Below are 20,309 nucleotides of genomic sequence, written 5' to 3'. Positions count from 1 at the left end.
AGCAGTATGCTTAGGGTCGTTGTCCTGCTGGAAGGTGAACATCCGTCCCAGTCTCAAATCTCTGGAAGACTGAAACAGGTTTCCCTCAAGAAGTTCCCTGTATTTAGCGCCATCCACCATTCCTTCAATTCTAACCAGTTTCCCAGTCCCTGCCTATGAAAAACATCCCCACATCATGATGCTGCCACCACCATGCTTCAGTGTGGGGATGGTGTTCTTGGGGTGTTGAGAGGTGTTGTGTTTGCTCCAGACATAGCGTTTTCCTTGATGACCAAAAAGCAAAATTTTTGTCTCATCTGACCAGAGTACCTTCTTCCATATGTTTGGGGAGTCTCCCACATTCCTTTTGGCGAACACCAAACTTGTTTGCTTCTTTAAGCAATGGCTTTTTTCTGGCCACTCTCCCGTTAAGCCAATCTCTGTGGAGTGTATGGCTTAAAGTGGTTCTATGGACAGATACTCCAATCTCCGCTGTGGAGCTTTGCAGCTCCTTCATGGTTATCTGTGGTCTCTTTGTTGCCTCTCTGATTAATGCCCTCCTTGCCTGGTCCGTAAGTTTGGTGGACGGCCTTCTCATGGCAGGTTTGTTGTGGTGCCATATTCTTTACATTTTTTTTATAGTGGATTTAATGTTGCTCCGTGGGATGTTCAAAGTTTCTGATATTTTTTTATAACCCAACCCTGATCTGTACTTCTCCACAACTTTGTCCCTGACCTGTTTGGAGAGCTCCTTGGTCTTCATGGTGCCACTTGCTTGGTGGTGCCCCTTGCTTAGTGTTGTTGCAGACTCTGGGGCCTTTCAGAACAGGTGTATATATACTGAGTGCCCCCACTTAAACATTCCATCAGCAGGAATCGCGATTGGAATATTTCTTAGTCTGGGAATGACCTGATTAGCATAGCTATATTAGCTAACCTAGCTGTGCCAGAAATACCATGGACATACAGTGTCTTCAGAAAGGATTCACACCCCTTAACTTTGTCCACCTTTTGTTGTGTTCCAGCCTAACTGTAAAATGTATTACATTTATATTTTGTTTACTGATCAACAAACAATAGGCTACCCCATAATGTCAATCAAAATATATTAGTGTTTTATGTTCCATTCATATATATATATATATATATGTATGTGTGTGTGTGTGTGTGTGCGTACACTTTAAAAAAAATGTCTTCCCTTTTGACATTACGGAGTATTTTGTGTAGATCATTGACAAAAAAAAAAAATTACAATTAAATCCACATGTATCTTTGTAACACAAGAAAATTTGGAAAAAGTCAGTGTGTGAATACCTTCTGAAGGCACTGTATCTATGTCGGGTAATAAGTAAACAGAACTAAAAATAACAATAATGTCCTCTTTTGAATTGGTTACCTAATAGATCTTGGTAAAATACATTTGTGTTTGTTATTCAAATAATTATTTTGTATGTGTGAGTATTTTCAAATAATATGGCACAAATCAACTACTTCTAAATGAAGTATTTGAAACTTTTTTCAAATAATTTCCTATACATATCGTACTATTTGAATGTATTTTCAAATATTTATTTCAAATACTATTCCCAAATACCTGGGCATGGGAGTGTATTTGCGTCGATGCATTTGAGTATTTTCAAAGACTTTCAGTGTATCTCCAAATACATTCCTATATTCAACTACTTGTCTTTTCAAATAAAAAACATCGAAATAATTACTTCCAAATGTCTTTAAAAGTAATAGAAATACCCTAAATAGTATTTGAACCCAGGTGTGGTACCTAGCAACCGTTTGGCCCAGGGGGTAGTTTATTATGTGCTGAGTGTCAATTACTCAGATCATTTTGCATGTGAGCAGCATTTGCTTGTGAGCTGCTCTGTTGACATGTTTTGAGTGCCTTCTTTCATATAATCTCTCTTTTTAGAGGGGTCAACCAATGTGTTATTGTTGAGTTCATCTGTGTTAGAAAAGACACCCTCTGAAACCTTTGCATTACCGGCAGGTTTGTAATGAATCCACTTTAAAACCTAACCTAATACCCACAAACTAATTATTTTTTTAAAAATGTGATCAACACATGATTAAATACTAACCCGTAGATTAACAGTACTGATACCTGTAGGTGACGTTAGGGGAAAGGGGGATGTAGTTGTATATTGTTGTACTACCACACAAATTTGCGAATATCAGTGAGACACACTTCTCTCTTGAGCAGACAGCTAGTTAAGAGTTGATGAGAAGGTATTAGAGCTGTGAATCACTTGTTAACAGAAGATTTGCATAGTGATATCCATCCGACAGGTTTATGGAAGAGAAAGGGCAAAACCAATCTTGAATGCCTCAAACTCATCCAAATGTTTTGTTCCCTCTCCTCCGCCCTCCACCTACGCCATGACAGGACCCGGAGCAGTGCAGGATGGGAACAGCGGCTCGATGGGGACACACGTACACACCTACACCTGTCTACTTCTGGTCATCCTCCTTCCGTTTCTGCTCAAGTTTTGATGCAGTGGGCTTTCTGGCATCCGAGGGCAAGGTTGCATGTTTTGTGTGTTTTCTTTCACCTGGAACCACAAACTTGATGCACAGAGTGCATGGGCTACCCTACTACATCATGTCGAACCGCTAAAAAGTATTATGTAACATATACTTTTTAAAATTCATTTTAGTTGAGTTTTAAGGACATAACAAGTTGCTTTTTTTTGTTTAGTTTCGCCTCCCATTATGATATGATTCTTAAATGTTTATTCACGTGGGTCTCAAAAATAGGCCTGTCCGATGTGGTTTGTCTGTTATTTACATTTAATTTATCTCAATTTCCCCCGACTGACAGTCATCTTAGCCCCGAGAGTCTTAGCCCTAAGAGTTAAGTGTATGAGGTGAACTAAACAAACACCTCAAACACAGGCAAGGACCAGAAGGACTGAAATCCCTCTAGGGCCTAAAAGCCTGTAATCATGTTTGTTTCTGCTGTAATTATTTTGGATTCTGATACATTGACAAACCACAACCGGTTAAGAAGAAATGGAATTTTGACAAATGTTCTTCTTCCTCTCATCATTGTAAATTGTGATATTTTCAGTTGTTTGTGCTATGCTATTTTTTGTTTGTTTTTAACACATATTGAAAAGGGGTAAATAAAACATAAAAGTTGTATACATTTGTGCAAAGACCATGTTTGTCTTCCCTTTTAACTGGCACAAGTCTATACAAGGTGGTTTGAAGAATAATTACTTAACTAGTTATGAATGGAAAGGGAGTTTATTTCCATTTTTGTGGACATATAACTTCAACTAATGTAATCACTTGCAAAGTTTATTCATGTCTTTACAGCTGGTGTTACTGACTTGCCTAGTTAAATAAAGGTAAAATATGGATCACTCTAAGCGCAAATCCTAACTTCCACTTCAGTCACTTAGTGATGCATTGATGTCAGTGGGAGACTAAGTGGAAAATTGGACTGAAGTGGAAGTTAGGATCCACCTCTGAAGGTTCTCAGCTGTTAGTATCAGTATTTTTGTATGGTCATTGGTTCGAGTTTGTTCCAAAATACTGTCTCATAACCAATAAGTATGAACTGTTCGGTTGTGTTGAACTGGTCCGTTTTGACTGGAAATTCAAATAGATTGCTTATATTGTCTCCCAATAGAGTGCAGATACGTTCAAATATTATCACACAGTGTGGTATAACGAGTTAAATAATCAGGGTGGAGTTTGGATGGATTTGAAATCGGGTATGTCTTCTCGTCGACGTCTCTGTGACACTCAGGAGCTACAATAAAACGTTCTATACCCAACCACGTCATTTTACGCAATTAGATTTAGTTTAACAGGCAAGCACAATCCATGCTCCATGAAATCACTGAAAAAAAATATCAACGCAACATGTAGTGTTGGTCCCATGTTTCATGAGCTGAAATGTAAGAAAATGTTCCATATGCACAAAAAGCTTATTTATCTTAAATGTTGTGCACAAATTTGTTTACATCCCTGTTAGTGGGCATTTCTCATTTGCCAAGATAATCCATCCACCTGACAGGTGTGGCATATCAAGACGCTAATTAAATAGCATGATCACAGGTGCTCCTTGTGCTGTGGACAATTAAAGGCCACTCTAAAAATGTGCAGTTTTGTCACACAACACAATGCCACAGATGTCTCAAGTTTTGAGGGAGTGTGCAATTGGCATACTGACTGCAGGAATATCCACCAGAGCTGTTGCCAGATAATTTGTTAATTTCTCTACCATAAACTTCCTCCAAAATTGTTTTAGAGAATTTGGCAGTACGTCCAAACCGCAAACCACCTGTATGGCGTTGTCACGAACCTCGCCGAAGATGGTGCCTCTTCCTGTTCGGGCGGTGCTCGGCGGTCGTCGTCGCCGGCCTATTAGCTGCCATCGATTCCCTTTCCGTTTGTTTTGGGTTATTGGGTAATTGGGTACACCTGTTTAGTATTAGGTTTTGTTTGTAGGGTATTTAAGGGCACTAGGCCCGCTGGGTATTTGTGCGGGCTTGTCATTTGTTACTCTGTGTTTGATGGTGTGATTTATTTTCGTGTATTTATTCTCCGGACTAGTTTGTCCTGTTTTGGACTGGCAACATGTATACACCCTGTGTGTTGGCGTGACTGTTTTGTTGTGCTGGGGAATAAATTGGAAGAAACGACTGAACCTTGCTCTCTGCGCCGGATTCCACCCACCACACCTAGTTGTCCGTAACAGGCGTTGTGTGGGAGAGCAGTTTCCTAATGTCAAAGTTGTGAACAGAGTGCCCCATGGTGGCGGTGGGGTTATGGTATGGGTAGGCATAAGCTACGGACAACGAATAAAATTGCATTTTATCTATGGCAATTTGAATGCATAGAGATACCATGACGAGGCCCATTGTCGTGCCATGACCAGCCCCATGTCACAAGGATCTGTGCACAATTAATGGAAATGTCCCAGTTCTTCTATGGCCTGCATACTCACCAGACATGTCACCCATTGAGCATGTTTGGGATGCTCTGGATTGACGTGTACGACAGTGTGTTCCAGTTCCTGCTAATATCCAGAAACTTCGCACAGCCATTGAAGTGAAGTGGGACAACATTTCACAGGTCACAGTCAACAGCCTGATCAACTCTGTGCGAAGGAGATATCTGTATTCCCAGTCATGTGAAATCCATAGATTAGGGCCTAATATATTTATTTAAATTGACTGATTTCCTTATATGAACTGTAACTCAGTAAAATCTTTGAAATTGTTTCATGTTGCGTTTATATTTTTGGTCAGTATACAAGGATTTTGCAGCTTTCTGTGCAGTGCATCAACACATTTTCCCAGTTTATAAACTACATAGCAGTATCTCCTCTTCATGATAGTTTTAAAACTTTGTTAAAATATCTGTGCCCATATTCACAAAGCATCTCAGAGAAGGAGTGCTAATCTGGGGTCAGTTTTGCCTTCGAAATTAATGTGCTGACATGGACAAGGGGGAATTGATCCTAGATCAGCACTCATACTCTGAGACCCTTTATGATTGCTGACCATGGTCTTGATTTATTTCAGTCTGTCCTCTAAACACCATGTTTTCAATAGATACATGTACTGTAATGTAAATGTAAGCAAGACAAAGGTTCAGAGTAGCGTTGACAGATGTAATAAGGGATGGATTACACACAATGAAAAGGGATATATTTGCTGTTGTATTGCTATTCCACAGTTCTCTGACAGGACATTGCAGACACACCTGAATGTTCATCTCTCATCGCTGTCTCCTAAATGATTCATTCCTGTGTTGGTTTTAACGTTGCCTATATCAGACAAAGCACTTGTTGAGCCCATGACAAACAAATCCTAATTCAGAGGTCTTAAAGGTAGACTCAACATTATGACATCATCATAAACAGCGGGGAAACTTCCTGCTTTCTCCCAGAAATCAACAGCAACAAAATCTAATCTGCCAGGACTGCTGGTATTGCCTCTTCCTTAAGTGGGAATGCCTCAAGGAAGGGCACAAATTAGGAGTCAGTTTTGTTAGTCTTCTGTTGTTGATGTCAGCACATGTGTACGATGAAGTCTGACTTTAATATTGTATTCACAAATGTGGAGAAAGGGACACATTTTGATGTTACAAAATATTTTACTTTTTAAATGTTTCAAACCTGTGGTGCTGCCATCAAAATCGGCCATATTACAGCAGATATATGGGTGCATTTATCACACATTTCAAATGGGCTATGTCTGTGTGAGGGTCACATTGATTTGATAATGATTAGAAATATACATCACTGTAATTCATGATTCACCAGGCATCGGCATTATTGTAAATGATTCTTGAACTTGGATTTCATTTGAATACATTGTTCCATATGGCAGAGCACTTAGCTAATAAAGTGAGATAGCTCACCCATTATCCACTCCACACCAGCATAATTGTTTGAACCCCAAATCCATTTAGAAATAAATACCACGAGTATTACCCTAGTAAAATAGGTATTCAGACCTCAATGGGATAAATAAAGGTTAGATAAGTACCACATAATTAGTCAAGTGTTCTACTGTGGTAAATGTACTGATAAAACAGATCCAAATGTCTGTTGAAAGATAAGCTCATTCTAGTGACTGAAACTATATAATATGGGCTCAATGAAGGCCATGCTAAGGGTAGATTCAATAAAAGTTGTATTGCTTTTTTTGTAGTTGTTTTAAAACATATGTACAGAAAGCAACATCTGGGGCTTCTGAGAAGTCCACGGTATAACCATTGCAAGAAACTTATTTCCAATTATTATTTTTGACTGAGCTTATATTGGACCTACCCTATAGTATAGTGCTGTTTGTGACGTGACATTTAAGTATGCATTCAGTCACTCTGTGGTGACCGGCACACACACATTCCCTATACCCCAATACAAGACAGTCAAGTCATTCACCCGACAAAAGTCAGTCAAAGTCGTCCCTTTATTCTGGTTGATTCCACAGTGAATGGAAAATTACATTCTATTTGACTCCCTGTGATGTAAAAGATTGTTGGTTCATATGTATTTTCTTGTTGAAGATTGTGTGTTCATATTTCAAACTGACAATAATAATAAAAAAATGATCTTAAATGCCCCATGCTTTGACCATCTTTGTTTGAGTGCGCACATTGCTATGCTTTGGAATTGCAAGTCATTCATTCATGTGTGTTTGCTTCATTGGGTAATTGAACTAACCTGGTGTCTCCAGTTACTGTGTTGATCCATCTTGTCAGCCATACAGTACCTGTCTAGGACCCACATGACAGACCTGCATATTGTGTATTTTTTCTGTTTGGGAGACATCTCCAATCTGCTAACCTGCGTTAGGTAAATCAATCCCTTTTCACGCCAGGTGTCTGCCAGAAGGTGGAGAGAGTAGGCAGGGCAAATCCGTTTTTGTGATTTCTGGTATATCATCAAAATAAATAAAAACACAGCATGTTTTTTGACTCATTCAGCAGTTTTTACCAGATTATGTACAATACCATTGGAAATAATGTTGAACGTTCAAATTATGTTCCTAAATAGCCCAATGTAAAACACAGTTTTAATGTGTCCAAATCAATAACAAATATGCAGAAACAGTTCATGCTATATTGAAAACCTAAACATAAAATGTACTATCTACACATACTGTACATGTGAAACAACAGTAATCATGTTACTTGTATAATTTCTTTTATGAGCACCTTATAAACTGCACACGTACCAAAAACCCTATTGTTTTGACAAATGGCAATAAACCACTCATATTGATTAGGGAGGAAATCAGGTTCTATACGCTGTTGAAACTACCACAACTCAAAAAACACTGGGAAACTGGAGATATTTTGGCATCATTGGTTAGAGAATAACCTGCATTAGACTGTCAGCTAAATTTTAGAATGTTGCATTTTGATATGGGGGGGATCACCAACAAAGGGAAATGTAACACTGTCTTGTCAATCACTCAAATATCAATTATCAGGTTGAAATCAATAGCGCAAGCGGCAGGAAATGAGGTTGCAGGTCCTGTTTAAACTAACACAGCTCAAAAAACACATGGAATCTGGGAATAACGTTAGAGGGCAACTTGCAGAAGACACCTAGCTAAATTTGTATTTGATTTTGATTCAAGTGGGTCGCCAAAAATATTTTCTTATATATCCTGAAAACTTGATTGCTGACATGCAATACATTTTGGGACTAAATCAACAAGGGACTAATGAAACAAATTTTAATTGAAGTGATAGTTTGACTCTCAAATCATTTTATTGGTTTGCGACTATCGATGTTTATAGAGTAGCCCGAATTTTCTGTGCCAGTTGACCTTAAAAATAATTGCGTTGTAAGTCCTACAACAGACAGGCGCGTATAAAAAAAATCTACGGTAACAAACCAAATATATTAATATGTTTAAAGCAATCAAATTAATGTATTTGTGATGACTGTTAACTTTTAGATCAAAAAACACCAATCTGAAAGAAAAAGTAATTCCAATAAATGTTGTGCTTCTATGAAAATGGGAGTTTGTGTAATGTAGTAACAAAAACTGTCGACATTGGGGAAATTTGGGACAAACTCTACTTTTTGTTCATAAATATTTTTCATACTATTTACAACATTTGAAGTAAATATTTTAATAGATCAAAGTATCAGCTATCACAAAATGTATGCAACTAACTGGATTTATCCTCTACGACATCTTTGTCCCTATACGGGGGCAGTTGAGGTAACGTGCGCTAATGTGATTAGCATGCCGTTGTAAGTAACAGCAAACTTTCCAGGACATAGACATGTCTTATATGGGCAGAAAGCTTAAAGTCTTGTTAATCCAATTGAACTTTCCAATTTACAGTAGCAGTGAAAAAATACCATGCTATTGTTTGAGGAGAGTGCACAACAACCAAACACTTTTATCACGACAACTGATTTGATACATTCACCTCTGAAGGAAAATAATATACTTACATTCGGTAATTTTGCTCCTATTTGTCATCCTGTAGGTACCAGAGATAAAATGTAGCATTGTTTTGTTTGATAAAATACATTTTTATATTCAAATGTAGGAACTGGGTTCTACAGTTTGAACCCCTGCTGTCTCTGGCCCCACATCCAACCTTCCCGGCCATCTAGATGTGTGAAAGGTAGTGTATAAGCTAATGATCCATCATGTATGACATTCCTGGGAGTTGGGTTGAGGTCGGGTGTTTGCGGAGGCCAGGCGATCTGATACATCACTTGAATTCTAAATAAATCAGACAGTGTCACCAACAAAGCACCCCCACACCATCACACCTCCTCCTCCATGGGAACCACACATGCGGAGAGGCTGGTAACTCTTAATAAACTTATGCTCTGCAGCAGAGGTAACTCTGAGGCTTCCTTTCTTGTGGCGGTCCTCATGAGAGCCAGTTTCATCATAGTGCTTGGTAGTTTTTGCGACTGCACTTCAAGAAACTTTGAAAGTTCTTGACATTTTTCGGATTGACTGACCTTCATGTTTTAAAGTAATGTTGGACTCTCGTTTCTCTTTGCTTTTTTGAGCTGTTCTTGCCATAATATGGACTTGGTCTTTTATCAAATAGGGCTATCTCCTCTATACCACCCTACCTTGTCACAACACAACTGATTGGCTCAAACACATTAAGAAGGAAAGAAATTCCACAAATGAACTTTTAACAAGGCACTCCTGTTAATTAAAATGTATTCCATGTGACTACCTCATGAAGCTGTTTGAGAGAATGCCAAGAGTGTGCAAAAGCTGTCATCAAGGCAAAGGTTGGCTACTTTGAAGAATCTCAAATATAAAAAATATTTTGATTTGTTTAACACTTTTTTGGGAACTACATGATTCCATATGTGTTATTTCATAGTTGTGATGTCTTCACTGTTATTCTGCAATGTAGAAAATAGTAAAAAATAAAGAAAAACCCTGTAAAGAATAGGTGTGTCAAAACGTTTGAATGGTAGTGTATATATAATTTTCCAAACCAGATACAAACATACGAACATCAATTTGCACATGGACACAAACTACGACTGCAGTGGCTTGTGAAAATATTCACCCCCTTGGAATTTTTCCTATTTTGTTACCTTACAACTTGGAATTCAAATATATTTTTTTGAGGTTTGTATCATTTGATTTACACAACTTGCCTACCACTTTGAAGATGCTAAATATTTTTAATAAACAAGAAATAAGACAAAAATACAGAAAACTTGATCATGCATAACTATACCCCCCCCACCCTCACAGTTCACACCCCTTTACCCCACCCTAGTCAAGCTTATCACCAACTCCCATCCTTGCCCTCTCTTACCCACACTTGACAAGTGTTTCCCAACCTCCCATCTTTTCCCCCCTCCCTTCTTCTCAGTCACATTTACACCCTTCTATACATCTACTAGCTCATCTATTCTTATTCATTCATACACAACATATACCTATCCCTCCGCACACCCATTATCTCCTGCCCTCCTACACATATTCATATTCAACCTCCTTCACTCTCTCATTCATATGCACAGACACATACACACACATGCGCCCACTCACAACCTCTCGCCTACACACACACACACACACACACACACACACACACACACACACACACACACACACACACACACACACACACACACACACACACACACACACACATCTTTAGAACAATTATTGACAATTATTAACATACATGCTATATTTCTCCTTTTACATGGTCTTTTCACTGCCCATGTATCTCATTGCATCATTACATCCCTAGAGAAGAACAGTTACTTGGGGACAATAAAGTCTAGATTGTATTGTTGAGAGGGGGAAAGAACATTGTCTCAATTTACAATAAACTGGTCTTGGGCATCACTTTCTGTAGCCAAGTGTGCTTATCACTTTTTCTGCTTCTTCCTCTCCTCATGTCATTGGGCTCCTTTTCAACTGGAAAGGAACTCCATCCTCTGTGTTCCCTTCCATACTGACAGCACTGACGGGAATCAGAGTTGAGATTTGATTCCTTTTTCCTCCAGTGACTATGCGATCGTAATGAATTGTTTGTATTTTTTCCTCAGCTTAGCAGAAATGTCCTGGACGAATCAAATGGACTGGCGATGGATTTTGACATTGGTTTGAAAGTTCCACAGCTTAAATATTACAATGCGAAGTTATTTAGCATTCTTCTGTTTCACGCCGATGCGATGGCATCGCTCCAGATCCTCCGGTGATACATCCATGCCAAGCACCTCTGATATCCACTTGATCATGTACAGTGGGGCAAAAAAGTATTTAGTCAGCCACCAGTTGTGCAAGTTCTCCCACTTATAAAGATGAGAGGCCTGTAATTTTCATCATAGGTACACTTCAACTATGACAGACAAAATGAGGATATTTTTTTTTTAATGCATTTATTTGCAAATTATGGTGGAAAATAAGTATTTGGTCAATAACAAAAGTTTATCTCAATACTTTGTTATATACCCTTTGTTGGCAATGACAGAGGTCAAACGTTTTCTGTAAGTCTTCACAAGGTTTTCACACACTGTTGCTGGTATTTTGGCCCATTCCTCCATGCAGATCTCCTCTAGAGCAGTGATGTTTTGGGGCTGTTGCTGGGCAACACAGACTTTCAACTCCCTCCAAAGATTTTCTATGGGGTTGAGATCTGGAGACTGGCTAGGCCACTCCAGGACCTTGAAATGCTTCTTACGAAGCCACTCCTTCGTTGCCCGGGCGGTGTGTTTGGGATCATTGTCATGCTGAAAGACCCAGCCACGTTTCATCTTCAATGCCCTTGCTGATGGAAGGAAGTTTTCACACAAAATCTCACGATACATGGCCCCATTCATTATTTCCTTTACACGGATCAGCCGTCCTTGTCCCTTTGCAGAAAAACAGCCCCAAAGCATGATGTTTCCACCCCCATTCTTCACAGTAGGTATGGTGTTCTTTGGATGCAACTCAGCATTCTTTGTCCTCCAAACACGACGATTTGAGTTTTTACCAAAAAGTTATATTTTGGTTTCATCTGACCATATGACATTCTCCCAATCTTCTTCTGGATCATCCAAATGCTCTCTAGCAAACTTCAGATGGGCCTGGACATGTACTGGCTTAAGCAGGGGGACACGTCTGGCACTGCAGGATTTGAGTCCCTGGCGACGTAGTGTGTTACTGATGGTAGGCTTTGTTACTTTGGTCCCAGCTCTCTGCAGGTCATTCACTAGGTCCCCCCATGTGGTTCACGGGGTGAGACCTTGCGTGGAGCCCCAGATCGAGGGAGACTATCAGTGGTCTTGTATGTCTTCCATTTCCTAATAATTGCTCCCACAGTTGATTTCTTCAAACCAAACTGCTTACCTATTGCAGATTCAGTCTTCCCAGCCTGGTGCAGGTCTACAATTTTGTTTCTGGTGTCCTTTGACAGCTCTTTGGTCAGTTCACCAAATCTCCAGACACATATTTTAGGAATCACAGTTTTGAGAGAAACATTCTTTAAAGTCAGAGACGGCTATAGTAAGAAACTACATAAGATAATTTTTCAGTTAATATTCATTATTGCCAGCTAAATGTACTTTTTTTGAAAACTTTAGGGGTTTAAAAATGGGATCCTTTACAAGGGCCTTTCCATGCATAGGGCCGACAGAAATTAATAATATTAAAAACATTTGGACAATTCCAAAGCAAATAATTTCCCTCATAAAATACCCCTAAACATATTTGTTTTGCTCAAATAATGCAACACATTTGTTTTTCTTTTTAATTCAATGTTTTAATTAGGATGATACTAAATAAAGCACACTCACAGTCTTTTACAACTATGACATCTATTTCTTACTGCTTTAGCCACGGAGAGAATTGAAAAATACTGTGTGCTCTAGACTAGAGCTTCCTTAGTGCATTAGCCTGAACATTTGTCGTCCCTAGAGAGGGTGTGTGGTGACTGTCACAATAACCGGAGAGCCCCATTGATTTCTCACTGACCCTGGCCACAACTGACTGTGGCCCGATCCAAATAACAGTGCCAACTCCAGCTAATGGCCATGCCCCAATGACTGGCCTCTTGATTCTGAGTACAAACTGTAATGGTCTGTTTCAAGTGCTCGCCTCTCACCTATCAATTATGTACCATTACAGCATGGGGACTTCCTTAATAGGTTGAATCTTGTTTCTCTACCCTGCCATACCACCACGACACCGGTTGTTAATTGCTCAGAATACAGAGCGACATTTTCACATTCTCATTCATGTCCCCATAGATTATACATGTGAAAAGAGGCGCAGAGCGCCTAGTGTTCTCCTCCAAGACATCACTTAGAGAATAGGTCATTACCAGGAGGAATGCTATGCAGACAGATTATTATTTAAAGCCAGATTTTTTCCATTGGGTGTACAGTTAAGTGTGTAGCACATCTTTAGGTTTGTGTTGTTTATTGTCGTCTTTTTTCCCCCAAATGCTTCCAAATTGGGCTGCTCTGCACTTGCTACCCTGCTGTTCTACTTCATCCTCAACCGATATTTAATTCATGCAAGCATCTGTTAGCTGCAATTGTGAGAAAGTACAGAACGGCACCGTTAAAAAGAAAATGGATCCATCGATAAGATTACATTTTTAACTGTACGGTACTTTCTTTATTTTGCAAAGGGAATCGCATATCTTTAACAGGCAATGTTCCAGGAAAAGTACATAATAAATTAGGGAGAAGTTGAGTAAATACAATGTAAGTCAATGCATGTCTGTCTGGAGTCATGTTGGCTGATAATGAAAGGAGTCTCCACGCTGTAACTTACTTCATGATCAATGCAAAAAGTCTATCCTCAGTTGACAGTCAGCACAGCTGGTTGCCATCAATAGCAGATAGCTAGGCAGCCACTTCCCTGCTTTTATAGGCATTGAAGCACTTGTTGGTTCAAAATGTAAGAAGTACATGAATAAGGCAGACAAACAGAAAACAACAATGTTACACTTCTGAAACCATAATGACTGAATGTTTGTCAGTAATTTGACCTGTTTTTGAAAGTGAAACGCACAACATGTTGAATGTGAAACTTAACATGCCTAACTCCAAAAGGGATCCACTGAATTCTGTATATTCTTCCTTATCCCTATAAGTAGATTTACTCACATACTGCATACTGGCAAGCTGAACTCAAGTTGTGTCATATTCAGGCTAACATGTGTGATGTGTATTGGGTCTTGTAATTAACAACACATGTATATTCAAGTGTTTACCACTTTATATTTAGCTGGAAATGGCTTTCCCACAGCTTACATTAGTAGTTGGCTCTTTAGAAGCCGAATATTAATGTTAATGTTAAGAGAGTGGACAGGTGGATTGGTTATGCACCCAAACCCATGATAGACATTTAAACACGGGAGAAAAGTCATAGCTGTTTGCTTCCTGGCTCCCCACAGAAACCATATCTCCCAGTGTTATTCACCCTCCTAATTAGTGTCAAAATGGAGTCACAAAGTTAGAAATCCTTCCTTACCAACTGTTTATTTCTCTCACCCCCAATTGTATCACTCTTCAAGGCAGCCGATTATCTTAATGGCAGGTAAAAATATTTTATTGGCCCGAAAAATATCGCCTCAGTGCAGTGCCGACTGAGGAACAGAGGTTCACAGTCCGGGTGTTTGGTGCTTATCAGAACCAAAGTGAATACCATCTGTGCTGAAAGGTACCGGGGTGCAGCTCCTTCCACGTGGGATCTCACTCAGATGGACAATTATTTTTGTATACTTGTACTTTCATGTTTTTGATTGTGGAGTGCTAATGATGATTGTGAAACTGTGTTTCAGACTAGCATCCTTTTGCTCCCCAAAACAGCACGGGGAAAACAACTGTTTTAAAGACAAGGTGGGGTGGTAAAGAGAAGATAGCCCTGTTTGGTAAAATTCCAAGTCCATATTATGGCAAGAACAGCTCAAATAAGCAAAGAGAAATGACAGTCCATCATTACTTTAAGACATGAAGGTCAGTCAATGCGGAAAAGGTCAAGAACTTTCAAAGTTTCTTCAAGTTCAGTCACAAAAACCATCAAGCGCTATGATGAAGCTGGCTCTCATGAGGACCGCCACAGGAAAAGAAGACCAAGAGTTACCTCTGCTGCAGAGTATAAGTTCATTAGAGTTACCAGCCTCAGAAATTGCAGCCCAAATGAATGCTTCACAGAGTTCAAGTAACAGACACATCTCAACATCAACTGTTCAAAGACTGGCCTTCGTGGTCGAATTGCTGCAAAGAAACCACTAGTAAAGGACACCAATATGAAGAACAGACTTGCTAGGGCCAAGAAACATGAGCAATGGACATTCAACTGGTGGAAATCTGTCCTTTGGTCTGATGAGTCTTTGTGAGACACAGAGTAGGTGAACGGATGATCTCGGCATGTGTGATTCACACCGTGAAGTATGAAGGTGGAGGTGTGATAGTGCTTTGCTGGTGACAGTAATTTATTTAGAATTCAAGGTACATTTTACCAGCATGGTTACCACAGCATTCTGCAGCGATATGCCATCCCATCTTAGCTGGACTATCATTTGTTTTTCAACTGACCAATGACCCAACACACCTCCAGGCTGTATAAGGGCTACTTGACCAAGAAGAAGAGTGATGGAGTTGGTTTGGGATGAGTTGGACCGCAGAGTGAAGGAAAAGCGGCCAAAAAGTGTTCAGCATATGTGGGAACTCCTTCAAGATTGTTGGAAAAGCATTTCAGGTGAATCTGGTTGAAAAAATGCCAAGAGTGTGCAAGGCTGTCATCAAGGCAAAGGGTGGCTACTTTGAAGAATCTAAAATACATGATTCCATATGTGTTATTTCATAGTTGTTATGTCTTCACTATTATACTACCATGTAGAAGATAGTAAAAATAAAGAAAAACCATTGAATGTGTAGGTTTGTCCAAACTTTGGACTGGTACTGTATATAAATGAGATATTTCTGTATTTCATTTTCAATACATTTGCAAACATTTCTAAAAACATGTTTTCACTGTCATTATGGGGTTTTGTGTGTAGATGGCTGCTAAAAATTTTAATTCAGGCTGTAACACAACAAAATGTGCAATAAGTCAAGGGGTATAATAATTTCCGAAGGCACTGTAGGTACAATATTCAGCCCTGCTATTTGCATGTTCAACCCAACCTGTTAAGTCAAATATTTATGTTCAATAGACCTGGATCTAAAACCAACTGTGGTGGATTCCCTGACCTCACTTGTCAATGCTACAGCCATTTGTTTTTTCAAATGTTCCACTTGTTTGATTGTTTAGTAATATTCATTTTCAATATTAAATATAGCTATCTAGATGAGGAATAGTGTTCAATAGTTCAGAGGCCAAATGTTCTAAATCTTCCTATCTGCATGAGGTGCAGATCTAAAAACCAGCTGCAGGAAGTTTCCTGATCACTATTGTCCATGCTACAGCAATTCATTTCTTAAACGCCCAATTGTTTGATTGTCTACATGAACAATGTGTACATACCAAAGGAATAACTACACAGAAATCTGAATCATGTCTACAATTCCCTAGCCATGATTACTGCCATAGGCCTACTCACACCCCATCACAGTAGGTGAGGCCATTGAGTATATCAATTAACATTTGATCTATTTCCTGGAGTAAAAAAAGGCATACTTGGTATATTGAATTTGTGAGGTCCTCTTGATATTTTGTGTGACTATCCCATGCCTTAATAACATCTATACACGTGAAGGTCAGAGCACTGACAATTTTCCTGTGAAATCAGGAGTGGAGTGTAAACGGTAACATAATTAGAGGCATGGATAGGCATAATTAACTAGCACAGATCACATGAAAACTCATAAAGACAAGAAAATTAATTTTGTAGAGGTGAGTTCATTAACTCTTTCAAACAAGGCAATACGTTGTACAATTTAAGATTTACTGTATGGACTAGATTGTAAGAAAATCTGATTAGTCTTCATTCCTTCATACAAATTACGTTAAATAAAATGTATATGTTAAAGTAGTTATATTCATACATTCATTATATTAAAGTGTGTGATATCACGTCAAAAAAGGATGGTACTGAACATACTGATACTAAATCAACATGCGGAAAGTTAATTCAATGATCAAGCTAAACGGGTATGAGAACACATTTATTAAAGACGAATCTTCGTACAGTACCACCAAGTCATGGTAATTGAGTATCAATACAATTGAGATGGATTTCAAGGTGATTTGTTGTAAGGATGTTTGGTGGTTGAAGTAGCAGGAATGGCTAATGTACTTTGGTGTTCATCCTTGAAATATGGCACGTCTTCTGTGTTGCAAAGTCAAGGAGCAAAACAATTACAATGAAATCTGGGCTTAATTTGGTTTTGCACGATTCATTGGCTACATAGGCCAACACTGTCTCAAAACAAAAGGCGATATGAGCAAAGAAATACACCAGTGCAGAGGCATCCGGAAAACAGTCCCTCTTTGTGGAGGAAACCAAAACATGATTAATGAGGTGACAGTCATCTATCTACCTTCTCATCCCTTTTGTCAAGGGCCAATGAATGTGTTGTCTGAGCACAAAAGACAGAATCCAGGGAATGATCACCCTATGTGCTCCCTATGTATTCCAAATCTCAACCAAACAAATGTGTGTTTAACTATGCTTCCTGGATGATATTCCATATGGAGTTCTTTATCTAATGCCACAGGAGTGACCTATTGGGCCAACTAATGCCGGTGGTGAGATTGACGAAGCCAAATGCATGCAGAAAGCCAGATAAACAAACAAACAAGCATTTAATTATCTGTTTAGTACATGACATTAATTTGTTTGGCAGGGGCAGTTATGAGTCATGACCACAGTAAAATTCCATGCAATCTCCTTTTATGCACTCTGGACATGAGTTGGTAGTACCAAACGTGCTAACAATCATCAGGTCGCTAAACATGAACAACTGATTTATGATGTCTTTGGTACATAATTGGTCTAGCCTATACTCCAAAATTAAACAAATTCAGGGTTAGCCTACAATTATAGTGAATTTGTATTTGATTTTGAATAGTCTATATCTATCTATCTCACCTCCGTGCATTTCCCTCTCCTCCCCTCTCTCCTTCATACCTTTCTCAAGCGCACAGAGAGGGGCTGTCAACAGTTTGATTAAATATTTTTTGTTTTGATAACAATCTTCCTGAAAAGATTTGACTTGGTATCCCAAGTTAAGCACTGGGTAGATGGAGGAACAGGGTTGGAGAGCCCATGGCATATAGAGTTTGGGCGTATTGTCACCTGTCATGCAGCTGCAGGCTGTATGCTCATCAAACAGTGGTTGATGTGTGGAGGGAAATAACTGGAGTAGCCTTCCCAGCATGAGTAAAAAACGAACCAGCGGAAAAGTGGCCTCCATTCGATATTCGGGTGCATATGTATGATATGTCTTTTCACCCCTGTTCCTGCCCATTTGATCATGGAACATTCTAAATCAAAACTCATTTTAAATATTAGTGGAGATAAGATTAAAATGAGAATAGACTAATGGGTGAAAATAGGATCACTTGGTGAGAGAACAACATAAATAGCCTACAGTCACATCATGCAGTCCGTATATCTTTTGATTCCTAAGAGATTGTAATGTTTGTGTCATTCACAACTAAAGCTGCCAAATAACTCTTAATCTAGCATATAGGACCTGTTTCAAATGATCACTTTTACACTGAATATAGCCACTTCATATGCGCACTCGCATCAGAATGGGAAAAATATCCTTTCTATTTTCCTTTCTATTTTATTCAAGTTCATTCATATTCTTCTTACTATAAAATCATGTAATATAAAATTATGACTTATAAGCATATCTTCTCTGCTAAATGAACTGGCGCATAGCCAGATTGTTACGACTTCTGCCGAAGTCGGTTCCTCTCCTTGTTCGGGGGTGTTTGGCGGTCGACGTGTCTTCTAGCCATCGCCGATCCATTTTTCATTTTCCATTTGTTTTGTCTTGTTTTCCCACACACCTGGTTTTCATTCCCTCCATTACGTCTTGTGTTTTTAACCCTCTGGTTCCCCCATGTCTTTGTGCGGAATTGTTTGTTGTCTGGTGCGCGACGGGTTTTGTACTCATACGTTGTTATTCTGGATGCCGGTGGTTTTGTATATTAAACTGCTCCGGTTATTACCCAGTTCTGCTCTCCTGCGTCTGACTTCTCTGCCACCAGTTACGCACCCCTTACAGAATTCCGCACCGAATCTATGGAGTCAGCAGGAGTAGGTGCCCCTGGTATGGGGGTCGAAGAGCGCGTCCAGGAACACACAGTGATGCTCCACCATTTTGGCACCACCATGGAGCGCGTCGTCCAAGCTATGGACCACTGGGAGAGACGGGGAGTTCCTCCGGAACCTCCACCAGCACAACAGGGGCCTCCACTACTCGCTACCCCTGCACCTGGTTCCTGTGGGATTCGCCTCGCCCTCTCCGGGGAGTATGATGGGATTGCTGCTTGCTGCCAGGGTTTCCTGCTTCAGTTGGAAATATACCTGGCCACCGTCCACCCGGCTCCTTCCGGACGTGAAAGGGTGTCCACCCTCGTCTCATGCCTCTCGGGGAAAGCCCTGGAGTGGGCCAACACCGTGTGGGTGGAAGGAGATGCGGTGCTGGACCACCTGGCGGAGTTCACCCATCATTTCCAGGCAGTCTTCGACCACCTGCCCGAGGGTAGAGCGGCGGGTGAACGTCTTTTCCACCTGCGGCAGGGGACGAGGAGTGCACAGGAGTTTGCTTTGGACTTTCGGACCCTGGCCGCCGGAGCGGGATGGAACGACAGGGCCCTGATCGACCACTATCGTTGCAGTTTGCGCGAGGACGTCCGTCGAGAGTTGGCCTGCAGGGACACCACCCTCACTTTCGACCAGCTGGTGGACCTGTACATTTGGCTGGATAACCTGCTGGCTACCAGCAGACGTCCAGAGCGGGGTCTGTCGGTTCCATCCCCCAGCACCACCGCTCTGATGCCCATGGAGTTGGGAGGTGCTGCGCTCAGGGAGACCGGAGGAGTTTCCGTCTCGTGCACCATCTGTGGCCGCAGAGGTCACACTACCGTTCGGTGCCAGGTTGGTTCCTCTGGGGGTCGAGGCAGCAGGCAGGGCACTCTGGCGTCACCCCGGGTGAGAAGACACCATTCCCAGCATAAGGCACTCGACGATTCAGGCGCGCTGTGAATTTAATAGACAGATCATTTCCACATAGTTTAGTGATCCCCATCGTTCCTGTGGCTATGTCCTTCCCAGTTCACGCTTTAGACAGTCAACCATTAGGATCAGGATTAATTAGGGAGGCCACTGCTTCTCTGGGCATGGTGACGCAGGGGGGACACACGGAG

At 40.3% G+C, this 20,309-nt stretch overlaps 1 protein-coding gene across 9 annotated transcripts in view; it reads left to right on the top strand.

Moving 5' to 3' along the window:
* The window catches only part of LOC110538899 (opioid-binding protein/cell adhesion molecule), a 564,414-nt gene extending 557,339 nt beyond the window's left edge, over nt 1-7,075 (top strand). For 5 of the 9 annotated variants that reach the window (XM_090192536.1, XM_090192537.1, XM_090192535.1 and 2 more), the window contains one exon: nt 2,378-7,075. In XM_090192536.1, coding sequence (XP_090048662.1) covers nt 2,378-2,484 — 107 coding nt within the window. In that variant the 3' untranslated portion in view covers nt 2,485-7,075. Of the gene's footprint in view, nt 1-1,903; nt 1,982-2,377 lie in introns of all 9 variants that reach the window. The other 4 variants (XM_036937611.2, XM_090192533.1, XM_036937609.2 and 1 more) reach the window with 2 other exon arrangements.
* Nucleotides 7,076-20,309: the final 13,234 nt, after the last annotated feature.

Source organism: Oncorhynchus mykiss, chromosome 12, assembly GCF_057628025.1.
Source record: "Oncorhynchus mykiss isolate SJ-2025 chromosome 12, ASM5762802v1, whole genome shotgun sequence".
Taxonomy (NCBI): domain Eukaryota; kingdom Metazoa; phylum Chordata; class Actinopteri; order Salmoniformes; family Salmonidae; genus Oncorhynchus; species Oncorhynchus mykiss.
This window is presented reverse-complemented; position numbering and strand designations above follow the sequence as displayed.